At 40.0% G+C, this 27,612-nt stretch overlaps 1 protein-coding gene and 1 long non-coding RNA gene across 9 annotated transcripts in view; both read right to left on the bottom strand.

The window, feature by feature from the left end:
- LOC135281340 (uncharacterized) lies at positions 1–13,588 on the bottom strand. The gene is made up of 2 exons (XR_010348008.1): positions 7,715–13,588; positions 1–5,996 (listed from the first exon to the last, which is right to left on the bottom strand). It is a non-coding gene; the product is annotated as an uncharacterized LOC135281340 (long non-coding RNA).
- A 2,335-nt stretch (positions 13,589–15,923) lies between these two features.
- The window catches only part of TPD52 (tumor protein D52), a 124,990-nt gene continuing 113,301 nt past the window's right edge, over positions 15,924–27,612 (bottom strand). For 6 of the 8 annotated variants that reach the window (XM_064390043.1, XM_064390029.1, XM_064390019.1 and 3 more), the window contains 6 exons: positions 26,180–26,328; positions 25,196–25,297; positions 24,157–24,183; positions 19,839–19,880; positions 18,472–18,520; positions 15,924–17,357 (listed from right to left, as the gene is read on the bottom strand). In XM_064390043.1, coding sequence (XP_064246113.1) covers positions 17,241–17,357; positions 18,472–18,520; positions 19,839–19,880; positions 24,157–24,183; positions 25,196–25,297; positions 26,180–26,328 — 486 coding nt within the window. In that variant the 3' untranslated portion in view covers positions 15,924–17,240. The remainder of the gene's footprint in view (positions 17,358–18,471; positions 18,521–19,838; positions 19,881–24,156; positions 24,184–25,195; positions 25,298–26,179; positions 26,329–27,612) is intronic. The other 2 variants (XM_064390010.1, XM_064390021.1) reach the window with 2 other exon arrangements.

Consider the following 27,612-nt stretch of genomic DNA (forward strand, 5'->3'; position numbering starts at 1 on the left):
TAACAGGGCAACACTCTTTATTAAGCACTTTACTTTTCTGATTCTCAAGGAGTGCTGGCCATGCAGCTCTGATAGATGATGCACTGATAACATGTCAAGTCACAAAAAACTGGAGATTATTACAAAATTTAGAAGCACAAATAGTACATTTTTTTCAACTACCTGAAGTATAAAGGCTTTTTTTCACCCTCCTCCTCCTTAAATGCCAAATTTGTTTAATTTTCCTTCTAATTTCTGGATTTTAAAGTATTTTTTGTACATATTTGGATACCAACCACTTTCAATGTGCACAGTTCAACAAAAAAGCAGCAGCTCTTTCAGAAACAGAACTCTCCAAGATGATACATATTAACCACAGAGTGGGAAAAGTCATAGACTTAAACCCCAGTAGGATCCAAACAAAAGAAGTAACTGCAATGGAGGAATGCAACATACTATTTGTGGAGCAAAGCCTATGACTGTACAAGCAGGGTGGCCCTATCCCACCCACTGAGCAAAATATCTGAAAACACAGGCTACATGCTTTATGTCTGCTTGCAAAGGCAAGTAGAATGCACACTGGAATGTGAGAGATACAGATGAGGAGAGATGGGAGATTGGCAATCTGATTGCTACAATTAAGGGGTGAATGACATATTAACATCTAGCAGCATGCAAAGAACACAACCCTCTGTAACTATCAAATTGGTTTTCCTCAGCACTGTCCTCCCTAGCTAGATGGACCTTTCTGTCCAAACTTAATTACACGAAACAACAAAATGGAAAAACCAACATGCAGTAATAAGTTAATGTGAATCCTCAATAGCCAAGGGCCCCAATAGCTTAGATATCCAAAATGGGACTGGAAAAGGCCTTGAGCAACCTCAGCTAAGTATATCCAGCTTGGAACAAGGGCTGTGAACAGATAATCTCCTGAGTTAATTTTCAACACGGACTATTTTACTTAGGAAAGATGACTGGAATCTGCTATAAAGAATATTAAAACAAAACTCAACATATTAAGCTCCCCACAAAACAAGTATATATTGATAATGCACTTATTTCAACAAGCAATGTAAAAATTTCTACTATCTACTAGCCCAGCAAACTTTAATTTTCCATACCTTATAATTATTGGAGGTGTGCACTGTTGCTTAGATAGAAACCTAAATCCCAGAATTTTGTTAAGCATTGAAGGCATTACTAGGGTAACAGGTCATAGAGATTCATGCAGTTTACTTACTAAATTTCTTCTTTTACTACTTTTTACTTGAAAGCAACAATCTGTATTTAAGTCAGAACTCCATCATGCAGAAGAATATCACCTTAAAGACAGCAGGACCAGCTCAGACACTACACCACAAAATCTGACATCCAACAGTTAGCAGCCTTCCATCCAGAAGAAGCCCAAGAAGCATTGACTTGAGAACTCTCCTGAATTTATCAAAGAATAACCATCAAGCTTTGTTTTCACCAACACAGTTTCCCTGATACTGATGTTATCCCAAGAAACAAACACTCATGAGAAGCAGGAAGTGAACTGGCATGACTACAGTGACTGAAATTTTAACATATAAGCATACAAGCAATTGCATCTCAAAGTGTCTTCTCTAGGTGCTGACTTCTTTTTATATATTAAACTATTTGTTCTAATGCTGGTTGAGTCCTTCTTGAGAAGCTCCATGTATCTTATTCTCCTCCCAGAATATAACCACTCAAACTTTAGGCATCATGCCTTTAACTCATTTCAGGGATGAACAGCTCTCAGTCTCCCCTTGACCAAGTAAGTTCATGTAGCTTCTCCACCTTCAACTTTGTTCATGTTCACAACTTTGTGCCTAGCAGTAAACAGTGATTCTTGGAGCTTTTCCAAAGAAAAAACTCTGCTTCCCATATTAGTAGGGAAAAAAAGTTTAGGGAAAAATATTTTTAAAGTGTTAGAATGGATATTAACATTTATTACTTACTTAGTCAAAAAATACAGCCAACATCTAGTACATGCCTGAGCTACATTTCTTAAAAACCAACTAAGCTTTGACTATTCAGGCTCATTTTACTGTACAGCCATTATCTATCAAGACAGCATTTCCACTAAACCTCCACACCTCAAGTAGTCACAGACATTTTGTCTCTTCTGAAGTAATTCTGCACTGAGCAAAACATCCTGCACTGCCCACCTTGGGTCTCTACCAACTGTACTTCTACCCAAGGGACAAGGTGACACATAACTGGGTTTTTTTCCTTCCTTGGTTTTTTAAACCATGTCCCACAGCTTAGATACATCCTGAGATCCAGAAAACCATTAGTGACACGTCAGTATACAGAACTAACTACAGTATTATACAACCTACTCCTTTGGAGAAGATTTGTGCCTACCATTACTTTTCCACACAACACAAACTATAGTTCTTCAGGGGTTCACCTACTTGTTTATTATTCAACAGATATAACAGCAAACAGTAAACAATAAAGAGGAATAAAATCTAACCAATACTTGTACATTACATGACTTGTTTGTATTCTGTAGTGCCATGGAAGAATGGAGAAGCTGTGAATTCCCCATCCCTGGAAGTGCTTAAGGCCAGCTTGGACAGGGCTCTGAGATACCTGGTACAGTGGAAGGTGTCCCTGCCCATGGAAGGAGGGTTGGAACTAGATGATCCTTAAGGTTCCTTCCAACTCAGGTCATCCTATGATTCTATGAAATCAGAAGTCTAAGATGAAATATAACTCAAGAGCATCTTTTGGACTTGAATGTGAACAGTAATGCAAAGACAGGAACCATCTCTTCTCCATCTCTATTCTAGTATTTGAAAACCATTGGAAAAAAAGTATCAAATTACTTGTTATTCTCTTATTTGCCAAAGACATTCATCTTGTGCAGTATTAAGGAAGACAATCTGTAAATTGCTCGGTAATCTATGCCACTCATACACATAGACAACACAGAAAATAAACAGCAGCATGATGCCAGTGCTTCAAAAATGTATAAGGCTATTTTAAAATTTTTTTGAAGCCAAATGTTTAATTCTGCAATATGTACCAATGAAAATTTTAAGATACTATTACTTAAAAAACTCCGCATATTTATGGATAAAACAGACAGGTGAAACCATGAACAGAGTAGAAAATAGGAAGATCAGATTAGGCAGAGCTATACAAGAATAAACAAGGACACAGAATTTACCTAGCATAACATAACTAAATATAAAAGCCATAAAATTCACCTACTAATATTCATAAATAACAGCACATCTTGCCACATACAGCACAGGCACAAGTATAACCAAAGACAGCATGAAGACAGAGTCTATTCTTTAAAGTCTACTCTCTGTTTTACATTTATCCTCCCAAGAACACAGCTTTTTCCTCCCCAGTGAGTGGCCTGAGGTTTTGTTCCAATGAAAAAAAAAATCAAAAAACTGAAGTTTATGCTGTTTCCCCACAGATTCAATTTACAACCCAAAGTGGGCAACCACAAAGACAGGGAAGACCTCTTCAGTTTCCTTTAAACAAGAGACTTTTCCACTTTATTCTGTGGAATAAAGATTAAAGTGAAGAACTGATTTAAACTTCTTGTTAACAAAAGGTTTTGAAGACTAAATACTGAATGAAGCTTAAACAAAAGCAAGATTTAATAAAACTACTGAAGTAAAGAGTCCAAACAGAAAGCATAAAACAAGGATTTGTTATTCAAAGCAGTCATTTAGGGAAAAATCTAAGTTTAATGACTGCAAAGTCACGAAGAAGAGCTTTGAAAGCAGTCGAGGAAAAAACTGGAAGTTTCCCTGCTAGATATTTACAAGATACACACACACACACACACATATATATATATGTATATATACACGATATTTATAAAAAGCTTCATATTAATCATGTCCTATGCAACAGTTATTCAAGGCTAAATTTCCATGAAGACAACACTTCCACACCAGCTAGCATGTTATGAATTCTATAAGGGAATTATTTTAGTTATAAGGATCTAGTCTAATATTAATTATTTATAATTAATTAATTATTATTATTATAATATCTACAGGCCAGTAGAAGAAATAACAGTGTAACTAAGAGTTCCAGCAGACACCATATTCCTTCATTTCTTCTCAGTTTGAGTAATGATTTGAATTGCACCAACAGTGGTAGAAAACTCTTAATTCTATAGTTTGCAAATAAACACAGATGGTATTTGTACTCAACTTTTTAAAGTAAAGTTTTGAAAAAAGTAGGAGAGGGGAGAAGAAAACAGAACCACTTTTTGATACAATGTGGTACTACAGAAATGATATTCAAGAAGAACATGGTAAGCACCAGATTCTCCTCCAAACCCGTAGCATTTGGAGGGAAAAAAAATCTTTCTGATTTTATGATGAGAAAAAGCAAGGGAAACAGCTCTGTTTTGCCTATAAGAGGATGAGGTAAATTGACTGCTATGTATTCATTCTTTATTAAATTTTTATTAACTGTCAAAAACTTTGCATACTTCAGGTTTTAATTGTCCAGAGTTATTTCATACTATAATTTTAAAACTGCAAGTACCCCTAAAGAATGACCAGTAAGCAAAGCAAACTTCTGCTGTTTCAATCAAAAGTGGAACATCCATACACTCTCCTCAGCACAGTGAAGAAATATGGTTTTATTCTAAAATGCAAACCACACAAAAGTTGTCAGCTAAAAAGGTTGGAAGAAGCTGAAATGAGGCATTGAACCATCCCTTGATGAGGAGCAGTAACTAAGTGTTTTGGCAAAGCATTACTTCAACTTCCCTCCTGATATTAAGATTTTTAGTGGATTTTAGATTTTATTGTCAAAGCCTAATAGTATTTTGTAAAATCCCCCTCATGAAAGCCCTGAGTCCTTGTTTTGGTTCATACTTCAGAATTAGGCTTTAAGGAGCACAGAATTCCACCCTCATTGCTGGCATGAAGGTAAAATCTTGTAGTGCCTGCTGCACACGTGCTGGAAGTCACAAAGTCCCAGCATACCTGTGAGCATACTGAACTGAACTCTCTGGAGGAAAGCACCCTCTCCCCTGTGAATATCTCAGACAGCATGAAATACTCCATAAGCCTTCTTTGCAACTTGGACAAAACAATCTGACAGTATTTTAAATCTTAGTTGCAAACTTAGAGCTGCTCTTACCACTCCATTTGAAATCATCCAAGCTATAAGCACTGGAATATGAAGAATATCCTACTTAGTTATCAATTTAGACCTAAAAAAACTAAAATAACACTAATAAAAAGCCTCTAGGAAATCCCATTTAGATAGTTACATCAACTGGATATCCAACTGCCCTCAAAGGCTGAAAACACCAAAGGTAACACTGGAATAGAAACTTGGATGGATGTTGCTTTCTTACACACACATATTACGACTGATATTTTTCCACAGAATGGTTTGGGCTGGAAGGGACCTTAAAGGCCACCTAGTCCTAATGGCCTCTGCCATGAGCAGCGACATCTGCCACTGGATCCAGCTGCCCAGAGGCCCATCCAATCTGGCCTTGAACACTTCCAGGGATGGGAAATCCACAGCTTCCTATTCCAGTGCTCCACCACCCCCACCGTTCTTCCTTTTGTCCAACGTAGAGCCACCCTCTTCCAGTTTAAAACCATTGCCCCCACCACTACAGGCCCTACTAATAAAGGCTGAGAGGGACTTTTTACTTTATGTTGAAAGTGCACAGAAAGGTCTTCCCAGAGCCTTCTCTTCTGCAGGCTGAACAACCCCAACTCCCTCAGCCTGTTTTCTTCATAGCAGCAGTGCTCCAGCCCTGCTATCATTTTTGTGGCCTCCCCTGGATTCACTCCATCTTTCAAATACTGGGGACCCCATAACTGGATGGAGTACTCCAGGTGGGGTCTCACAAGAGCAAAGGGTATTTACCAATTTTCAAATCCACAAATTTACCTGAAAGACATGCTTGCTAGGGTAAATGCAAAAGTCTCTGGCTGAAATTCACTGCCTTATGTCAGTCAAAGTCAGCCTACATGGCCCCAGTGATCGTCTCCAGCCTAAAAATCAATAGTCTAAGATTCAGTAACATAAGTACATGTTATACTTTCAACAACACAAACATCATGCACGCCATAAAACCTTCTGGCACACAACTCTTAAAGAAAAAAATGTAAGAACTGTACTGCTTCACCGACTTCCACCTAGCAAGAACTGTAACTAATTAAGAAAGAGGCTACTGCACAAAAATATCTACAGGGTTATTTTGAAATTCATGTAATGCAGGAATAAATTATTTTCACGGAAGAATATCTTCATTTTGTCCAAGTTATAGTTCCTGTCTAACAACCTTTCTTATTCTAAAAAGAAAAAATATGGAGAGTACTAAACTCCAGTTTTACCAAGAACAGGATTATTCATATTTAGTAGCATTGTCCAAAGGGAAGCAAACACAGTTATATAGGAAGTTATAAGGGTTGTCATACTTGGCAAAGACCACTGGAAGATTTTGCCTGGCTACAGACACAAATGTTAAGCCAACTTTCCATAATGAAATTATATATTTTTTTGAAGTGTTTAAAATCATATTTTGATTGCAGGATTACAGTTCAATTTTAAAAACAACAAAAGTCTCATCATACAAGATATAAATTTATATCTCAAGATATAAATTTATCTTCATTAACAACCTTCCGTCAAGCTCCATATTCTGGTACTCACTGCAGTGCTGACTGATGAATACAGCATATTCCAAACCTAGTTTAATTTTTGTGTGCAGAACAACTTCTAATTAAAAATATCTCACCTGTGCGGAGAACACATGATATGCCTGAATGTATACATTTGTATATATATTGCCCTCATAATAATGAACAACATAATACTGTGAACTAAGCACATTTTTAAAAGACATGCAAGTAACAATTAACCAAATACATGTAGTACTAAACCAGTAAAATACCATGGTGAAAACTACCTTTGCCTCTCATGATTACATTTTTCAAGGAGGATCATGCAGATCTCAAAAGAAAAAGACAAGATCACAGGAGTAGGATTTGGGTGCTGTGCCTAATATTCAACAGGTTTTCCTGAACTGTACTTTCAGTATCAAAACTTCTTTGTTGTCTACAAATCTCCATAGTTAAAGCTATTTGCAGATTTTTCTCTATTTGAAGATGGGTTTTTCTTAACCTTATCATCGAGATGCAGTATACAAACTGTCCTTCAACTCATGAAAGGACATAATTATTCAGAATACTTTCTAAATGTATTTAACTTACCAGTGCCTTACTACATGCTACAAAGTCGAGTATAGCAGTACTGTTCACAAAACAAATGTCAATTTTTTCAATTAACAGACTCATCTCATATATCCTACAACAAATATTGTGCTACCACAGTAAATGCAAATTAAGGTGATTTTTTTTAGTCAATTATGGCTATCCCTGCTCATTATCAGAAAAGTCAAAGGTTTACACTATTGTGTTTGGGTCTGGGTGTTTTGGTATTATAAACAGTGACATACATTACTAAAATTTAAAAACATACTCTTTTTTTCCTTTCACTTTATGTAACTGAGCATGTGCTTAGGAGGAATAGCACAAAACATTAGAGGACATCTGGGGAGGGGAAGGTCAGCCCAGCTGTATCACAAAAATTAATCATCTGCTACTTCTAGATCCTTTTTTGAAACTTTTTCATCAATCAGCTGCCCATTTAAAACCAGAAAGTCATATTGCTAACACACTATAATGCTACCCAAACCACCAAGGCTTACCCAACATGTCTTATAAATGTACAATCTGCTGCACTGGTTGACTCAATACCAGCTTCTTTGTGTTTGTAGTAAAAGGAAGGTTTTCCATTTATCTTCACATTTTGACTGGATACAGAGCAAAGAAACTGCAAAACAAGACTTTCATAAAGAATTTCAAATGCTGCTTTGAAAATATGCTGTTGACTAGCCAGGTGGATCATTTACTAAACAACGCTGAGCTAAGATTTTATTTCACAACACAAAATAGCACAGAATTTAGTCACAATAAAGCAGCTTGTTTTTTCTTGAAATTAAATAACTTCTATATAGAATTTAAAACATGAAGTATTTATCCATATATTTCTTTCAAGGGTAACTTTATAGCAAACAAATAGAACATTAGCATCTAAATCACAGAAAGTGGGTGAACCTACTGCAATGGATTATGCCAAAAAGAAAATCTAACCAGATGAGCACACACAGTCCTGAGAACAGCCCATGGTGTTTTGAGCCCAGTATCTGCCTTTCTCCATTTATCACTACCCTGCTCTTCCAGGCACTTCTTTTTTTTCCAGGTTCCTGGGGGACAGTATGCTGTTTCAATAGTCATAATAGCAGAATAACTGGGCTCTCCCACAGCAGCAGGGGATGCAAATATCCTGTTGATAATAGTAACCACTAGGAAGGATTTCAATTCCTATTTAACTGTCACATTATGGTTGCATGCACCTTCTTCCAGATATCTCACTCGCAGTCAATCAAGCCCAGGCAGCTGCCATGCACTTCCTTTTCTCCATGACACTGGCAGTCCCAAGACAGTTTAATTTTGGGGATTTCACTATGAAAGCCAGTCATCAAGGGTATATCACCTACCACGCATGGACCCCCAGCAATGCCAAAGCAACCAACTCGCCAGCCCAGAGCTATCTGAGGGAGCAAGCTCCAGAGAGAACTCCTCCAGAGCTGTGATCTTCATCTTCCTCAAGTCAGCCAAGGACTAAGGGCCTTCCCACATGGATTTGTGTCCCTGAGTACATGGCTGTGACAGGCAGCAGTGACAGTGTTACTGTACTATAATTAAGTCCTCCAAAGGGCAGCATGCATCATTCTTCTGTTGCCCAACATCAGAAGTCCTGTCTGCTTCCTTCCAGAGTGTCACTCTGGGCGAGTTTGACAAAATCCTGTCGTGCAAGCACTTCTGTCACATGCAAAGCAGGTCATCTGACTGACCCAGCCTTCAGCTGGGACAAATCCAAGTCAGAACAGACAAGTTTTGGTGCCTCAGCCAGAGCATGCACAAGACAGAACTGCTCCTCCACAGAGGTCAGAAGAAGGACAAACAGGTTGATTCCTACTGTAATACAAACCTGCATTTCAAGCAGATCCAGCTGAGAGGATGCTGAGAAGGCTGTGACATAGTCCTTATTTAGCACAAACCTGAAAGCACCAGGACGAGTTCACAGCATAGCATGAGCACACATAACGCAAGCTTCTCAAACACAGAATTACAATCTGGCAAAGGAAATCAAGAGAAACTTCCAGATCCCACAAACCCCACAACTGGCATGTCCCTCTCTCAGTTAGCCGCAGTTTCCAGCACCTGAATGCTGGCCAGAAGATAATCCACCCAAAACAGTGACGTCTGTGCCTGGCATATAGGTTTTATAGAATGCTGTCATATTTGTAATCAAACAAAGAATGTTATTTACTAGCACTAGTAAAGCACTCCAGTCACACAAAGATTCTGGGTATACTAAGAAGTATTACATTACGAAAATTACAAGTGAAAATTGCACTAAATAGTAATTAGTATTTTTGCTCTCAAATAACTGCAACTTCAGGGAAATTATCTTCTAGATGTTAACCTAGGCGGGAAGATAGATTGAGAGAAATAGTTCCCATTAATTATTAGATTAAAATAATTTTAATATTTTTTTACTATTTTATTTCAAAACATCCAGTGTCACACACTATTTTAACCTGAGGATGCCCAGATACTGCACAAAAAGTCAACTACACTTTCTTTACAAAGACACCCATGTAGCTTTCAGAAATGTAATACATTCCTTTTAAATTGTCACTTTGTGTTTTAGTTTTTAATTTCTCCCCTAAAACATAAACAGATGAAACAGTTATTTATATGACCTATGATTTTTTTTTTATTTTCTTTCTTAATGAGTACTGAGATTTTATTTTTTTTAAAGAGTGACATTTAAATACACAGACACCTTCCTCAAATTTACTAATCCTTTCAGCAAAGAACCTGTGGCTAAGTTAATTTAAAAACATGCATGTGACTGGAAGAATAATTTCTAATCTCTCTCTTTCACAAATTAGATATTATAATGTACTAATACCAATCCAATCCCTTCTATCTGAACTTTAGACATAATCAGTTAGGTTTCTTCTTAACAGATGCTTTCCCTTCCGACACGGTATTCAAGGAATTAAATAGGAAACCCCTCAAACGTGCAGCTTTGGCTGCGGCATCTGGAAACCAGCAGTGCCCTCTGCTGTGCCGGCCGGGGATGGTCACCCGTCCCTGCCGGCTGCACCCACAGCCTGCCGAGCCAGGGGCTGCAGACCCCTCCTTCTGAGCAAGGACAACTTTCTGCTCCTGTGACCGGTCCCTGATGGCTGTACCCTGCTACTCCCACGTGAAAATCCCAGCAGAGCAGCTTCATCACCCTGCGACACACAGAGCGGATTAGCAGCGAGGTTCACTTAACAACAGCCCATTTCTACCTAAAAGGTCACTTGACAAACTTCATCACTCCCATTTGAAACATTTTTAGACTACTTAGTTCCAGGTGAAGAAAAAAATGTCCATTTATCCTTAATTAGTTAGTTTTCTTCAGACTTTGGTAACTGAGCTAACAGCACAGCTCAAAAAACATTTCTCTACTTGTATCAAAAATCATCTCATCCTTCCTAAAGACAAGGTTTCCTGTTTCACTAGGCAAGTAGCTTTAAACCATTAATGAAGGTAACACTTAAAGCATTTGGTCCTTCTAAAAATTTTCATTAAGCAATTCCATAGAGGAAAAAAAGAATTTTAAACCTTTCTTTTTTTCCTTGTTGTTTATAATGCAAAACTTAAATATAAAAGGCAAATGCAGCAAGAAATGAGTTGCCTGGTGCAGAAAATGTCATATGGGTTTATCAGGATATTTGGCTTACCAAGTTGCTACCTTTTCAACAATTTTAATCAACATTTAGATGCCTTGTCTGTAAGTTTCACTATCAACAAAACAGTAACAACAGAACTGTAAACTCAAGGTGAAAGCTAAAACACAAATCTGAACCCCTGTAAAATTACCAACACAGCAGAGACACCACCAGGCAGTTCTGAGGTAAGGGCAGCAGCACACATTGCTGCAAAGAAACCTTAAAGAGGTACCTAGGAAAAATATCACCCTGTGCTTTTTGAATCATCTGAAGACAAACACGTGTCAACATGCCCACTAATCAAGTTTATTTATATTCGTCCAAACTAAGCCACTGCCACCCAAATATCAGCCAGTTGATCTAGTTTCAAAAATGAAGGAACAGATGACATAGAAAAACCATACAGAAACTGTTATCAAGCCTCTGTCCAAAAGAAAGAGAAAAACAAAGAATCCAAACACCAGCTCTGGCTCATACAGGATGAAGCACAGTAAAAGACAGGCAGCACTTGTCAGACGAGATAAGGAACACAAGTTTTCCTCTGACTTTAGCTCAGGTAAGGGATGAGCAAGACCACACTCCTCCTTCTTCAAAGAGCAGATCCTCCTGCAGTTGCTGGGACCACAGGAAGGGACTGCAAGTAGAGCCACCACAGCCTCTCCCAAGGGAAGTGTGTGCTTCTCTTAGAAGGATCTTATCAAAAGGTCTTCTAAATATTTGAGTTTTACCATCAGCATCCAGTGCATCCTACCATAAGTATTACCCAGTTTTACCAAAGTAGCATCAGGGTTGCTCCCATCTATAGGAAGTTTATTTACCAAATAATATATTTTCTAGCAATCAAATAGCAGCTAAAGTGGTGATAATGGGATTTCAAGAAAGCTACCCTAAATGAACAAATTACACTGCAGTCGTATCCCTTTCATTTCCCTCTTGTTTCATGCCACCTTCCACTGCTAACTCATTCTCACCAAAACCCACTCCCTCTTCAGTAAACTACTCAAAGAGCAATCAGTGAATAAACATTAATCACACTCAGACTCACTGAGCACTGCCTGGGCTGAGAAGAGCATGAAAGTAGACTCGTGGTAATCTTCACCTCATTATTCTGCTTTGAACACAACTAGGCACTGCAAAGCAAGCTATTTTCCTTCTTCTGTTTCAAGTGAAAATGTAGCTCAGCAAAGTGTACAGAAATTCAGAGTTGTGGTCCAGATATTCATTTTAAAACCCTAGTTTGATTTCTAGAAATGCATTATTTGTATTTGTCTATGCAATTCACACGTTGTGAATAAAATGTAACATTTGAGTTAGTTAAGAAGCTTTAAAGGCTTGATAACAATCCATTTACAGATAGAAAGAGATTATGTAGATAGAAAATAATGTCTCCAGCTACTCACTTCAACAGAAAAACAAAAAGGGCAAAAATTTAAACCCCCAAATCCCCAGAGTAGCATTCAGCTACATCAAGTGATTCTGTTCCTGAACTCTTCTGTGGACATCTCCTCGGACATGTCCTGAGCCCCTGGTTAGGCAAACCTCTGATCTTTGCACAGCCAGCCTTGCTAGTGTGGATTTTCGATGGAAAACAGAATGTTATAGATTATGCAGTAACTTGGGATATCAGCTCTTGGATTCAGTGACAGGCATTTCCAGTTCTACATCTGTGGTACCAAATAAGTCCTGTCATAATAATCCACTGCCTTCATCTCCATACCCTACCGAGCACATTTCAAATAATCTCACATACAGGTGTAGTCAAAAATAACTGAAAAAAGTTACAAAAATATGACTGTCAAGGATAAACACCAGCATGGAATCACTTCCACCTGAGGAATAAACAGAGGTCAGGGGTTTTCAGCTTGGAAGAGATATTCTGGAATGTGTCAGTACACACACAGAGCTGTCTTCTGTTCCCCTACCTGTCTGCTATTGGGCACTGTCACAATCTGTGGGAAAAATCAGTATGACAAAACTCAGTGCACTGCTAGAGAAAGTGATGGCTATTCACAAAATCTCTAAGTCTCACTCCCTCTCTCCCAGGTTCCACCTACTCACATTCCCATACCCTGGATTCCCAACAAGCATCTGGGGAAAACCCATTTGGGTACAACACCAAGGATGAACGCTGCCAGCTATCAAGGCCTCACCACACCTCTGACATTATTCATGAACTAGATTTTGGAAAAATGTTTTACACCCTTCAGGAGTCAACAGCTGTTGATGGGGTGGTCCTTTGCTCCAGAATTCTACTTACTGCAGCCTCAATAAACAGCAGACTGCTGCTCATTGTCTCTCTCTCCATGACTGATTCATGGTGGAGTAACAGGAAAACAAATGGCACATAAGATATGAGACACAATCCTGTAACCTGCCTTGTGCACTTCAGGAGCAGGGTCTGCTCCTGATGAATCATTCATGCTGCAGCTTACCAGAGTGCATGCATTGCCAAGCACACCATCCTAATTTTACAGCCAAGGACAGCTTCCCAGAGAAATGTGGCTTTTCACAATAACATGCAGCATCCTTTCAACCCTTGTCCTGATGTTTCTTATGCTGGCTTCACACACATACAATTCTGCAGGTGTTTCATTCATAAAAGCCTTTATATTTCCACTAAAAGTCTCTGGAATACAGAGACTTTTAACAGGCCTTTGATCTGATCCAATAAAATCATTCACATCCTCCCAACCAGCTTGTAAAAAGTAAGAACACAGCTTTGCCCTTGCAGCAGTACCTTGCATTCTACACAACCAAAACTGCTTGCGTGCTTCCTACATTACATTTTTGTAGGAGCATCTTAAAAAGAAATATGAGCTGTCCACGTTTCTGCAGGCTACTTATTATGAAGAGTGAAGTGGTGAGAAGAGAGAATCAGAGTTGTCAGGGTTGGAAAGGACCTCTGGACATCATGCATGCCAACCCTCCTGCCAAGGCAGGGTCACCTGGAGCAGGTGACACTGGAATGTGTGGCTTTCTGGGTTTGGAATGCCTCCGGAGAGGGAGACTCCACAGCCTCCCCGGGCAGCCTGTTCCAGTGCTCTGCCACCCTCAGTGCAAAAGTTCTTCCTCGCGTTGAGGTGAAACTCCTTGTACTTTCGTTTCTGGCCACTGCTCCCTATCCTAGCGGTGTCGCTAGGCACCACTGAGAACACCCTGGCACCATCCTGCTGGCACCTGCCTTTGTGGTATTTACATGCATCGATGAGATCCCCTCTCAGTCTTGTCTTCTCCAGACTGAACAGGCCCAGCTCCCGCAGCTTCCCCTTGCGAGAGAGATGTTCCAGACCCGTCCTCATCTTTCTAGCCTTCCGCAGGTCCCTCTGCAGCAGCTCCTCCTCTCTTTTGTGCTGCCGAGACCAGGACCGGACACAGCACTGCCCATATGGCCGCCTTAGGGCCGAGGACGCTGCCCCGGCTCGATCCCCTCGCGCCCTCACCTGCTGGGGACCGGAGCCCGAGGTGCCGCTGCCCGGGCGCTGCTCCGATCGCTGCGGGGGAGTCCCGGCGGCTCCCGGCGCGGCCCCGCTGGCCCTGCGGGCCGCGGGCAGCAGCCGCCGCCATGGCCGGGCCGCGCGGCCCCACAGCGCCGCCGCCATCACTGAGCGGGGGCGGGGCCTCCGCCGCGCGCAGGCGCAGCGCGCGGGGCTGAGGCGGGCGGCGCCATCTTGGGTGAGGGCGCAGCGCTGCCCCCCGGCGACAGCGCCGGGACAGGGCACAGAGCTGAGGCTGCGCCAGGGAACGGCGGGCTGGACATCGCGGGGAATTTCTGCACGGAAAAGGTAATTACGCCTTGCAGTGCTCAGAAAGGGGGTGGAGTCACCATCCCGGAGGTGTTTAAGGAAGGCTGGACGTGGCACTTCATACAATAACCTGAGCTGGACGGGACGCACAAGGATGATGGAGCTCAACACCTGATCCCGCACAGGACAGCCCAAGAGTCACACCGTGAGCCTGAGAGCATTGTCCAAACACTTCTTGAATTCTGTAAAGCCTGGCACTGTGACCACTTCCCTGGGGAGCCTGTTCCAGTGCCCAAACACCCTCTGTGGGAAAAACCTTGTTGTAACACCCAGCCTGAACATTCCCTGACACCAGCACTGCCATCCCCTCTGGAGCCCCACTTCGTGCCCTGGTCCAGCTGCCAAGGTGCTCTTGGGTCACAGACTGGAGTCCCTGCTCTCGCAGGTATACTCCAGCCTAATTGATTCTGTGATTACTACACCAACCCTGAAAGCAGAGCTTCAGTGGTCACAGCAACCCCAAAGCCACCTGCACACAAGAGGAAAGGAAGGTGTGGGCAGGGGAAAATACAGCAAAAGCTCCTGGAGTATAAGAACGTGTTACAATAAAAGGACTGCCATGTGCCATGTGGCCTTAAAAAAAAAAAAAAAAAAAAAAAAAAAAAAAAAAAAAAAAAAAAAGCAGCTTTCCTTCAGAAGACAGAAAGCTCAACTCTGGACCTTTCTCTTTGTCAGTTAGATAAGTAAATAAAAGACACATCCAAAAAGGATCATGTTCCAGAAGAATCTGCCCTCTTTTGGTACGGACTCAAAAGAGGAAGAGCTCCATGCTCTCTAACCATTAAATTCTCTGTTCCTTTGTTAAACTGGAGCTGTCAGAGGCTGAGGGAACATGGCAACCTGTTTTCTGAACTTCACAATGTAACCAGGGCAGTTTAATTTTATGTAGTGGCAGAGCACTGGAGCAGGCTGCTGAAGAAGGTCCTGGATTCTCACTCTTTGGAGACATTCAAAACCCACCTGAGCACAGTCCTGTACAACCTGCTCCAGAGATGACCCTGCCTCAACAGGGAGTTTGGACTAGATGATCTCCAGAGGTCCCTTACAACCCTAACAGTGCTGTGATTTGTAATTTTATGTAAGCCACTAGAAGGCAACCTAGGCTCAGTCTTCTCTAGAAATGCCAAGCTCAGCCATGCAGAGTCCCAGCAGTACAGTAGTACATATCAGCACAGCTTTGAACCAAACTTAAAGGACTGCTTCCATTAGAAATGAAATTTCCTTACTTATTTACATTATCTTCCATGTTCACAGGACAATACATTCCTCACATACACTTTTATTAAGCTTCTCACATTGTAATTAAGCACACATTCTACATCTGACATGCTAGCAAGGTTGTCTTTTTTTCCTCCAGACACCTGTGGCAGTTGAAGTTTCATGGATTTCACACAAATGTAGCAAAACTTGTTTCCAGTTCTAAACACAGTGACAAAATGTTCTAACCAAGTGGCAGAAACATATAAAACACAAGAAATTTGGGAGTACAGCAGACAAAACAAGATGTAGGAGGACACATTTTTAGGAGAGCAATGCTGAATGATGACACTGTGCACCTCTCAAAACAGACTTCTGGGGTTGGGAACAGGGGTGTTGGCTTAAATACATAAAAAAAGAGTAAGATGGTGTAGCAGGTGTTTCCAGGGTCCAGCCTACAAGAGAAACAACATTAGGCTATCGGAGCAATTCTCTTGATGACTAAAGAGGGTCAGGCTTATTCTTCTATCCCATGCTTTGTTAGTGTGAATGTGACACCACCACGTGTGAATGAATCTATTTGTGACTGGTCCAATGTTCAGAAGAGTGTTATCTTACCACAGTGGCATCCTGTACAAAAAACAAGACTGAAAATGCTATGGTGACTGAACCAAACCAGCACTATGAGGCATCTTGCTTCCCTCTGCGCTGCTCAGAAGTTTCTGAGGTGGACAATGCGCAGACAGATGGGTAAGTTTTACATGTTCTATCACCTATCCACACCTGCTGTATGAGGAACACGCTCAAAAGACAGTACATTCCTACTCATGTGTGATCCTGCTATAACTTGTGTAGAGCCTGCTGAAACTGAAGTCCTTCTTTAGCTGGGAGTGATCCTTCCTCCTTGTCCGGCCTCCTAGTCCAGTGTCCCCTGCAGGCAACACTCAACTGAAACAATCACAAGGGAGCGAAGTAACAGCTTCAGTTTGGCAGCAGCAGCAGATTCATAAGGATTAAGTTGAGCAGTAATTACAGATTGAAAAGAAAATATGTATCCACAGTATCTGTACAATATAATTAACTTCTCAAAAGAGTTTTTTTCATTGCTATATTTTAAAGGTTGTCTTCAAATTACAAGTAAGTCCTTTAAATGCTTGAAAGGCATAGAAACTCCCCTTCCCACACAAAACCCCAACCAATGTATTTTAGTTTCAAAAATATTTTGAACCCACAAACAAGCTTGGTATCAGTTAATCGGGTAAAATAACTACGTGCTAAATAAAAGCACATCTGGTGGAAAGAGCGCAGAGAATGTTACAAGTGTGCTTGGTTTTTCCTTGCAGCATCTGGCAGTGGGTGGCAGGACAGAGGCAGAAATCTCAGTGGGTCTCTTCCTCTGTCTGTTCTGCAATAGTTTCTGTGGCACTGGCATTGGCAGCAGAGTTGAGAACTTCTCCAAAGTCTCCCCCAGCAGGTTTGCTTCCTCCAACTTTAGACTAGAACACAGAGAGAGGCCCAACAAAGCATAGTAGTTAGCTGGCATGTCAAACATGCTTAACTGTACAAAACCAATACATCTGGTTTAATAACTCTCTTCAACAAAGCAGCTTTTCCAGGTCTATGAGACCTCCACAATATTCTTACAACAAATCTGTACATATGTGGCAGGAAACACTCACCAGCAGATTAACACAATCTCTTTGCCTTTGAGGTACATGAAGCAGCCCTTATTCCAGGGCTGATTCCAGAGTCCAAAGGTTGATACACCTTCAGGTACAAGTGGATAAAGGTATGAAGCCTTTCAAACCATGAAGTCTTTAAGAGATTCAGAGTTAAAACTCGCTACTTTATTTCTCAAGAAAGAACTTTGGTCAGTTTTGAGTCTCAGGAGCAAGTCCTGAGATCTTCAGAGGAGCAGAGCAACTATGTTACTTTCTCCATGTAACATGTTTGCCTTTTCACTTCCCTCCACAGCATGCACTCTGCGGGATTGCAGGGGTGTAAATCCAATTAATTGCAAGAGAAGGCCCAGTTCCCCTTGCTGTCACTTGCATGCTTCTTATCAAGCCCAGTGTGCCCAGGAGGAGTCAAATCTGGTTCTGATTACACAGATTAGTTATTTTTGAAGTGAGTTTTTACCTGGAGAAGTTATTAATCGTTGTTTCTGGCACTTGAGGCTTTCAGGAGTGAAGTTAAAATTAAGGTGCAAAGGCCTTTTGTCTTTTATGCCAGAAATGAGAGATGTATCCCAAGGTATTCTCCTGTCTAGGATACTAGTCCCTAGAAAGGCATGAAATAAAAGCCTAGACAATTCTGGATACCTAGCATTAGGTATTAATTATTTTGCATACCTAACACTAGCTGTTTGTGCAGGTTAGCTGGCTGTTAGTTCTTCTAAAGGCATCCTCCTGTAGAGGTGCAGGCAGCCCATTACTTTATTTACAAATCATTAGGCAGAGAAACTGTTCCCACAGGACTTAAAAAGATGTTCCTCTAAGCACCTCTTCAACAGTTTACCAGTAACTAAAAAATAGGCTGCCCGGAATCCACTTGAGAGTTTTCTCCACATCCACAGCTGCACAATCACCAAAGTGTTTTAGAAATTCTTACCTTGAAGTTTTCAACTTTTTCCTCAAAGGATTTGAAAGTAGGAGAATTTCTACAAAATAATAAAAAGGAACCACAGAATTAAAACCACATCTAATTAACATACAAACATCACAAAACAAGCAACAGTTCCTTTTTCCCAACAGTAACATGAGATTTGTTTGGGGCTCTTTCCCTGTTTTGAAGACAGCCTAAAAACAGTTTACATCTGGATCCCCCCAAGTACTACAAAACTACAATTCAAACATACTCAAATTGCAGGCTCACTTTCATCTTTGGCAACTAAACATTGCCAGGTCCAGGATCCTTTCTATCACCATGGAAGGGAGAACTAGCAAGGTTTAGCTTATATTGCCAGTCATTTCCAACACATTTCTGGCTTAAAGCATTTATTCAGAAAATCTTAGTCATCACTTCTGGTCAGCCTAATACATTATTGCTGAAGAGAGCTCATCAGAGTTTTTTCACTTTTTATAGGAAAACTAGTTCAGTTTACTTTGCTACATGTTCAATAAATAAAACATGGTTCACAGTGGCATTTTCTGTTAACATGTTAAAGGCAAGGGGAGTCTCTCTTAAATTTAAGTGCCAAAGGCAGCTGTAATTACAAATAGTAAGCTCTGCATACAAAAAGCAGGACAGCTTGGGATTTCCAGTGCTAAGGACTGGTGTACAATTCAGTAGGGTCAGAAGAGAGGCTTAATGCTCCAAGTAGCTGTCACTGCCACGTGCAAATTTGTACAACACTTTGTACACTTTTTCTGCCTTTATGTAGGATAGAAAATGCTTGCCTTCAGTGGACCAGAACTGAGGATTACTCAAAAAAGTATTATATAAATATTGAAGACAAGGGTGTTATTCAAAAGAAGCCCACAGCTTCCCTTCTTCCTTTGCTTGACATTTGTGTAGGTCAGCCACACTTAGCTGCACTCTTTTTCCTTGGGAAAGCACACAGTGACACAGAGCCAAGCAAGTGGAGAGAAAAGGCAAGCATCCCAGATCACCAAGAAACTTTTTGTGAAAACACAGGGGTTTCTTTACTCACTTTCATTTTCAAAAACATATGCCAAGCTACTGCCTTTTAAACTTGGAATCACTTAGTAACATTACACTCTAACAGATAGGGAAAAGCTGTTATGGTTTTCCAAACAGTAGGGAAATGTCACTTTCCAGATGTTTGATAACCACCTCCATTAACCAGAAATTAAAAAAAAAAAAATTATCCTATATGTAAGTACAGGAAATCCACTACAAAGCTGGGTGGGTATTTTGGTTTTTTATGAAACTATGTTAGTACACTTAAGTTCAATCTGACTTGATTCCACACATGAAAATAAATAAACCAAACAGCTGGATTATGCATACATTACCTCATAATAGGCATACTAATTGAATGCTGTATGGAGCGTATACTAAATGCCAGCATTAAGAGAAAAGAAAGCGACAAGTTAGTTCAAGTATTACATTGAGAAGAAATTGGCTTAGTGAGCTGACTTCTGGTAAACTGTCTTTGGTAAACAGCCAGTCTTACACAGTCTTAGTAACTGCTTGGGTTTGCTTTCTTAAATTGCTTAGCCATGCACACACACACACACAAGTACATCAGAGCAAAAGCTGCAGCAACCTTTTTCTCTTTTAAAAATATTCAAGTGCCATGCTTGTTAGTACTTGTTCTGCTCAGCTGCAACAGTCTGTCTGCTCCTTAAGTTTCTCAAGCAACAGGGGTCATGCTGCATTTACAGTTTTGGCAATAGCAAGTAGCAAACACTTGAGAGTCTTATAAATCTGCTAATCTTCCTACTGAAAAAATTATCTACATCCAGAAGGCTTCCATTTACATTCAGTACAAGTTTTTTTACATTCATCAATACAAATTATCTACTCATCAATCAACAAAAGCAGTCACATCAGTCAGTATTCAAGGTTGGGTTTTTGCTGGGAGCAGGATAAATCCTGTGTTCTGAAATTCATGGAGGATTTCTATAACCTGCCAGTGTTGCTATACAGTTATTGTTTGTCTAGCAAGAAAACACATTTGCTCCTAGAAGCTAATTGGATATAGATGAAGGAGCTCCTGCATAGCCTTAACACCACTACCACACATCTAATTTAGTTCCATACAGGAAATCCCTGTTTACTGCAGATACGAACAAGCCTTATATGTTAAATAATTCTTACCAAAGACCACAACAGCAACTTAGAATTATTACAAGTGATGATCATGACTATACAAGTTTTCATGACTATATATGGAATGTCAAAATTTGTCTGATATCTTTCAAGAGAATACTTTCCAGGCAGTTGCTGGGGAAGGGAGAGGAGGGAAGGGAAACAACTCTCATAAAATGTACCTCCAAACTTACAATTAGCATCTCAGCACAATCAATGGAAGATACATTCACAGAAGAAAAAAAGTTCCATGTTTATTGCAGAAAAAATTTTAAGAGATCCTTTATGAGGGCTCATCAGTAAAATACCATAATACAGAAAAAGGTTGGGATCCCTTAAGACAGATGCACAACTGTAAGTTGATTTGTAGTTACAGTGTATTGGGAATCAGATACACAAGGCTTTCCTGACACTTCAGTAATGCACAGCTATGTTTCATCGATTTCGCCAATCCCATTTCTCCTGTGTTTCATTCTTATGGATGGTCTGGCTTCCACAGGCTTTTCCAGATCACAGACAAGCTGATTGTCTTCTGGACTGTAATATATATTCTTCACTGTGATGTGGGTTACTACAAGTTCTGGGCTTGCTACATGGCAGGTTTTATTACAAAGCTACACTGACACTAACTAATTTCAGTCAATGCTCAGCCAATTTCCCTCATGCTGCAAGAAGTTTCTCCCTGCAAGAAGTTTAAGGCTAAAGAGGATTAAATACATATATTTACAAACTGTAGAACTGCTCACACCGAAAAACAACAACCTATAGTGTATAACAGATGTTTTAGCAGGTGTCTACAAAAGTTTAGTTTCATCTCAGACATCATTTAATAGAAGAACTATTCATATATTCATGAAGACTTTACTTGCTGCTGGACAATACTCTTCTGTATACCCTCAGTATCCAGTTTGCAAAATAACACCATAAGATATTACATAAGTTTTATCATACAGTGATCTGGTTTTCAGGAGAACTGAATTAGATAAATGCAGTTGATTTTTTTTGTAACATAAACCACCTATTCTTCAGGTAATGCAAGGGGCACAATTAAGCCTTGAACAGCTTTATGAGGAAGAGAACTTGTATTTCTTTCCCAAATGACAGAATGCCACACTAAAGCACTCACTCAACTAGGCCATCAACCTGGCCAGTTTGAAAGACAAGCCCTCTTTGCAATGCTTGAAAGCAAACCCCAAGTTTAAAAAAGACAATAAATAAAAAAGGCACAGTAAGCTGCTCTCCAGTCTTCCATGTATTTCGTATTGTATTAAAGCTTTCTTATCCTCTACACAATATTTTTTTAAAGCTACTCCACTGCCTCACATTTTGAAAAGGCAAGAGAGGTATGCCAGAGTCCCAGCTTAGAAAACACAGCTTAACATACACAGTAGCTGGTTACTTTGTAGTTAAATTTCCAGCTGATATGCTGATATGTTATGGTATTTAGGAATCCATGATCATAGATTAGACTTCTAAAGCAAGCAAAGAAAGTTATTCTGCAATCTCAGAGCAAGGCAAAGATGGACTTTGCTCCATTACAGGGATGCAGTGCAAGAAGAGCCAAGTGGAAAGTCATGACTGCTCAGAAGATACATCTTGGTACTACTACTTTGCACAGAATACTGATGTTGCCTACAGAAGGAAGGTTAGCTCATCAAAACTTCAACAAATTCTTATAAAGAGAATAAAGGTATTAAGAGAAACCTAAGATGGAACAAAGTTCATTTTCATCATAACAAAGAGCAGAGGAAACAAATACAAAAAGGAATACACTGACATTGCACTACCAGTCCCCCCTTCCTCTCCATTTCAGTAGTTTCCAAAATCACAGCTCCAGCAGCTGCCTCACTCCCTTTTGCAGTTCCCTATTACATCATTTTGCAGTGCCCAAATAAATATCTGTGTGTGATGTTTGCTGCATGGAATATGTAGAAATAGTCCAACATGGACAAAATCACACCACTGTAGGTGAGAAGTCCCTCAACCAAAACAATACAAGGGAAAGTGAAGCCACAATGAAGCCAATGCAAGAGTTTAAGAACAAAAATGAACCTGCATATACAGTAAAAGTTCAAGTATCAGGCCCATCAACTCTAACTTCCAGGAAAAAAATTTAGGCATCTAAACCTTTCTGAAGCTCAGACTTGCCCTTGATCAGTCTTTTAACCCTCAGACCTGAATCACTGGCTGAATTCCAGATGAATTTGGTTCTCATAAAAACATGTTTAATATTTTGTTTCAAGTGCAACTAAGATCTTCAACAGCACTAATTCTTCACACTTTTGTTTTGTTTTTTAAACACAGCTACCCCTGAATTTATAACAATACCTTGCATTTAGATCATCACAATTGTCCCTGAGAAGCACACCAACAGAGCAGACTTCTCTGGTACTGTTATATTCTCTCCCAGTAGCTTAGTTTCTGACAGAGTACTCAACACCCACACAGCCACTATCTAGAGTAATTAGGACACTCTTAAGGTATTCCTGAAGTAGAAGACAGCTCTGAGTCTGTGCTTGTCCTTGTCCAGTCCAATAGTCCAATATTAATTGGGGAACACCACAGCCTTACGGTAGAAAAGTGACTCCTGTTAAGTGAGCAGCTGAGCTCTGCTTTCAGAAGGAACAGAGAAGTCTTCCAGGTTCCCACTGTCTCACTGATACTGAACAGGACATATCTGAGACTTGCTGCTATTCTTATAGCTGATCAAACTGAGCTCACTTCAGAGTCTGAGTTCTCATAGCATCCTGTGCCTCTCTGCCCATCTCCTCTCCTGGGACAACAGCTCCCAGTTAGTACTCTAGGAGCCAAATCCAACATCTTTATAGAGATCCTACTGCTGTCTTTAGCTCCTTAGTGGGGGAGTACAGAAAAGATTAAGTCAGACTTAGATAGATGGGCTGAGAGGAAATGGACACAAGTTGTTACACAGGAATTTTAACTGCTGAAAACACTGAGTATTTGCTTAGATCAAAGTTAATGTGGATGAAGTAACTAAAATACTGGCATTGCTAAAGCAATCAACTCAAGGACTGTTTCACTGGACAAACTATGAACAAAGAATGTATAAACTACTTTACATTTAGATTCTAGTAATTTAGTTAGAATCACAATGCTAAACAGCATTGTAATAGACACAAAAAGGGGAAAATCTCTACTCTGCCATGGCACAAACACTGTACAGACAAAGAAGGAGGAATCCTGCATGCCATTGACTTCAACACCATATACTGTCTCCTGATAAAAAACCTTGCAGAATCATTTTAGTGGGTTTCTTTCTAACAGGGAAGAAAGACTAATTAATTATTACATATACTCAAGATTTCACCTTCTGAGATAGGTACCAGGTGAACATGAAGCAACATCTTCCCTGACATTAAAAGGGCTTCAGTTTTACCCTTACTAACACTGAAGAAAAGAAGAAATAACCTTTTACAGACAAAACTTAAATCAAAAACTCTAATGGAGACAATCTGACTACATGCTTAGTGTGAGAAGCAATTCTTGTGCCCACCTTACCTAAAGGAATGTGAAAATGCCTGTAGTCTGCACAATGCCAGAGTAAGCATTAAAGAGAGAAATGAAGTTCTGATAAATCTGAAGAAAAATCTGTAACTGTGTAGCTGTACTCAAAGAATTTTCTCACTAGACTTCAAAAAGCAAGAAGTTAATGGCAGCACTTTAAAATGGCTGATTTTATTACACTGCTGCCCAAGCAGCAATATTCTGTGAGAATGTGTGAATTTTTATTTGCCCAATAACTGAAAAATAAGTTTAACAAGTTACCTAAGGGCATGAAAAATTGTATAGATTCCAATACTAAGAATTATGTAATCAAGGATTTGTAAGCTAAGCATCTGATTGTATTGCATCCAGCAGGGTTTTTGCAAGCAGTTCAAAATATTCTAAAAATGACTTGGCAGACGTACCTAATGTGTATGAAGGGCTGTGTCATTTGGCACAAAAGTCAAAATATATTGCATGCCAATAATAGTTAAGAATTAAAAAGTGCCAATAGTCTCTTAGAAATGTAATAAAATCAAGCCACTTCTATGAGGCAGAACAGCTTAGAAAGAAATAAAACAGACCTGGAAGGAATCAACACACAAACCAAAAACAGACAAACAAAAAACCCAAACAAAACCCAACAACAACAAAAGAGCAAACAAACAAAACACAAACAGTTAAAGATAGTAGTTGTTTAAATATAATATTCCACAAGCTGAGAAAGAGAGCAGAAATGACAGTGCTATGTGTACCCCACAGAGGCAGGCAGGCAGTGCCACCTGCAATCACACCAGAAAAGTAAGAGCAGCAGTGGAGGTGGTAGCACTCATTGCTTCTCTTCCTACATAAAACACACAGCACAGAACTCCTCAGCATCAGTGAGGACATACAAGCAGACTCTGCAGTGAGTCTCTTACCTCCCCTACAACAGCTGCTGAAGGCTCTTGATAGATTAGCTTTTAGAAGCACTAGGTATGTCAACAGCATAAATTTATTGATCATCCACTTAAATAAAAAATGCAATTACTTGCGAAAAGGTAAATAATCCTACCTGACATCTTCAAATTTCTTGGTTATGACTGAACCAACAGAAGAAAAAGCAGCAGAAGCCTTCTGACCAGCCTGAGACAGGGTTTCTGATGTTCTCTTGTATCTGTGTTCAAAAAAACATTTAGTTTTTAGTTATTTTAATAAGGAAACTGTTAGTGTGTGTCTATTTGCATTAAATGCATAAGTACACTTCAGCTTTGGGGCCAAATGGAGAACCTGCTTAAGACATTATTTTGAGCCTTTGCAGCCCCTTCTGGCTACAGCATCTCTGCCACCTCTGACCAGACACAGTTCACCAACATGCACCTACTATCCCACCCCTAGAACAGATGCTATCTGCCATCACAGGATTTACTAAAATACAAAATAAACTCGCACAGAAAACGTCCCAATCAAGGAAAAAACACTCAAAAATACAAAAGAAAATAAAATACAAATAAAGAAACTATGCCCACACACTAAGAAAGGTCTATTTTTTTGTGCCAAGTGTCTAAATTCTTGTACCACACAGTTATGTCAATAAAATTCACCATAAAAAGTTTGAGGTACATCTTGTGACATTCTGTGGGTATTAATTACAGAAGGCAGCTCGCTCTAGACCTTAAGCTAACAATTGTGTTTGGCAAGAACAGTAACTGACTTCACACTCTTCCTGCATGGGCTCAGTTTACAACAATTTTTCAAGGTGCAAAAGAAGGGTATTCTGTTGGACTTTGGACACCTTGGTATCTCAGATGTATCAGACAAATAAAAGTGTGTTAGAATAGCCCACATTTTGGTCAATCATTCTTCTTTCACATGAGATATAGCTTGCAGTGTTCTTCTTTTAAAAAAGTCTATGTTGATTTACCCAGAGAAGTATTAATACAACTAAACTTTGTGTTATATAAACTCATTTCACGAGAACAGAGTGTTTAGACATGACACAAGATCTAAACAGTTTTCACTTCAACAGTCTAAACAATCACCAGGAGCTGGTACATACGCTGTGGTTGATGTAACATCTTGCCAGCTTTTGGTAATGTTCTGCTTTAGTTCCTGTAGTGAGTTAATTCCCAGCTTTCTCTTGATTTCTGCTAGATGCTTCTCTTTGGCAGCTAGCACTTGTGAGAGCGTCTGGATTTCCTCTTCCACCTGCAGCACGAGAGTTGTTAACAAGTGGTTAACAGTTAACAAGGAATATACCCAACCATTTAACTATGTGTTTCTTTAAAGCATCTACTAGACATCAGTAATGGGAGGGCAGAGGTTTTTAACATTGCCTCACGGTCATTCCTAAATACTAAAAGGAAATCTAACAGACACTACAAGAGCTAGTGAGAAAGTAATCTACCTGCAGCTAGCTCTGTTACTGCAGTATGTACAAGGAAGCTGGTAACTAAAAGACTGCATAGTTAGAAAGTATTACCCATGACATGGGTTGAAGATCAGCCAAACCTGTGACAATTGCCAAGCCTGTATTCTACTTCCACGTCAGAAGATATACCAATGTGTGAGGAGTATCAGGAAGCTCAGAGCATGTCTGTCATACACAAATTTTGTCTCCTTGCTTCAACAGAAAGGTCCTTTTGTGGCTTAAGGCAGCACCTGTAAACTGGATCCAGCCACAGGAGTGCCTTCCCCAGAGCAGGTGTGGAAATGGTGGCAGACTGAGCTGTCAAAACTCACATGAACACACAACACAGCACCAGCTCTGTAACTAGAAAACTCTGTTTGTGTACTTCCTTCTTTACTCAGATGGCCACTTAAGCCTCTCCTGGAAACATGACCAGAGATGTCAGCACAGTTCTACAATGCCATTCTGTGAGCTTTATAGAAGTGACAGAGGGACTAAGGCCATACATACAATAAAGGCAAGGGCATCCCTCCCATCCTACTTCCTCATCCAGGCAAGATGACTCCAGTTTAGAGCAGCAGGCTACCCACTCATTTAAGCTCCTCACAGGAGTACAGCTCCTTACAGTATCTTCAATGCACCTCTGTTTTGGATATCTGCCTCAAGTCCAGCATGACATATCCTAGCAGGACCAGCCCACTCTCACTATCTTTGGCACAAAATGATACTCAGGACTGCCAAATACAAAAATGCATTAAATGTGCTTAATTTAAAGCTAACCTTTGTTTGCTAACCTTCGGCTTAAGTTAGTGTCTCTCATAAGGGTCCTAAAGTCCCATAAAGCTGCTAAAGAAAAAAGACTGGCTGCTTCATAGAGCTTGACTTTGGCATGTATCAGGCTTGTATATTTGCCTGTCTCTTCTTCAAAGAATGCTACTTTTTCTCACTCTTAAAAATATTCTGTTAAGGACAAGAACAGTAACATGGTCAGACACTAGCAATACAGTGCCTACACAGATACTACTACAAAGCATTCTTCGTGAAAGAAATAGTTTTAGCTACTCCACACCACTTGAGACAGT

This window comes from Passer domesticus, chromosome 1, assembly GCF_036417665.1.
Source record: "Passer domesticus isolate bPasDom1 chromosome 1, bPasDom1.hap1, whole genome shotgun sequence".
Lineage (NCBI taxonomy): Eukaryota > Metazoa > Chordata > Aves > Passeriformes > Passeridae > Passer > Passer domesticus.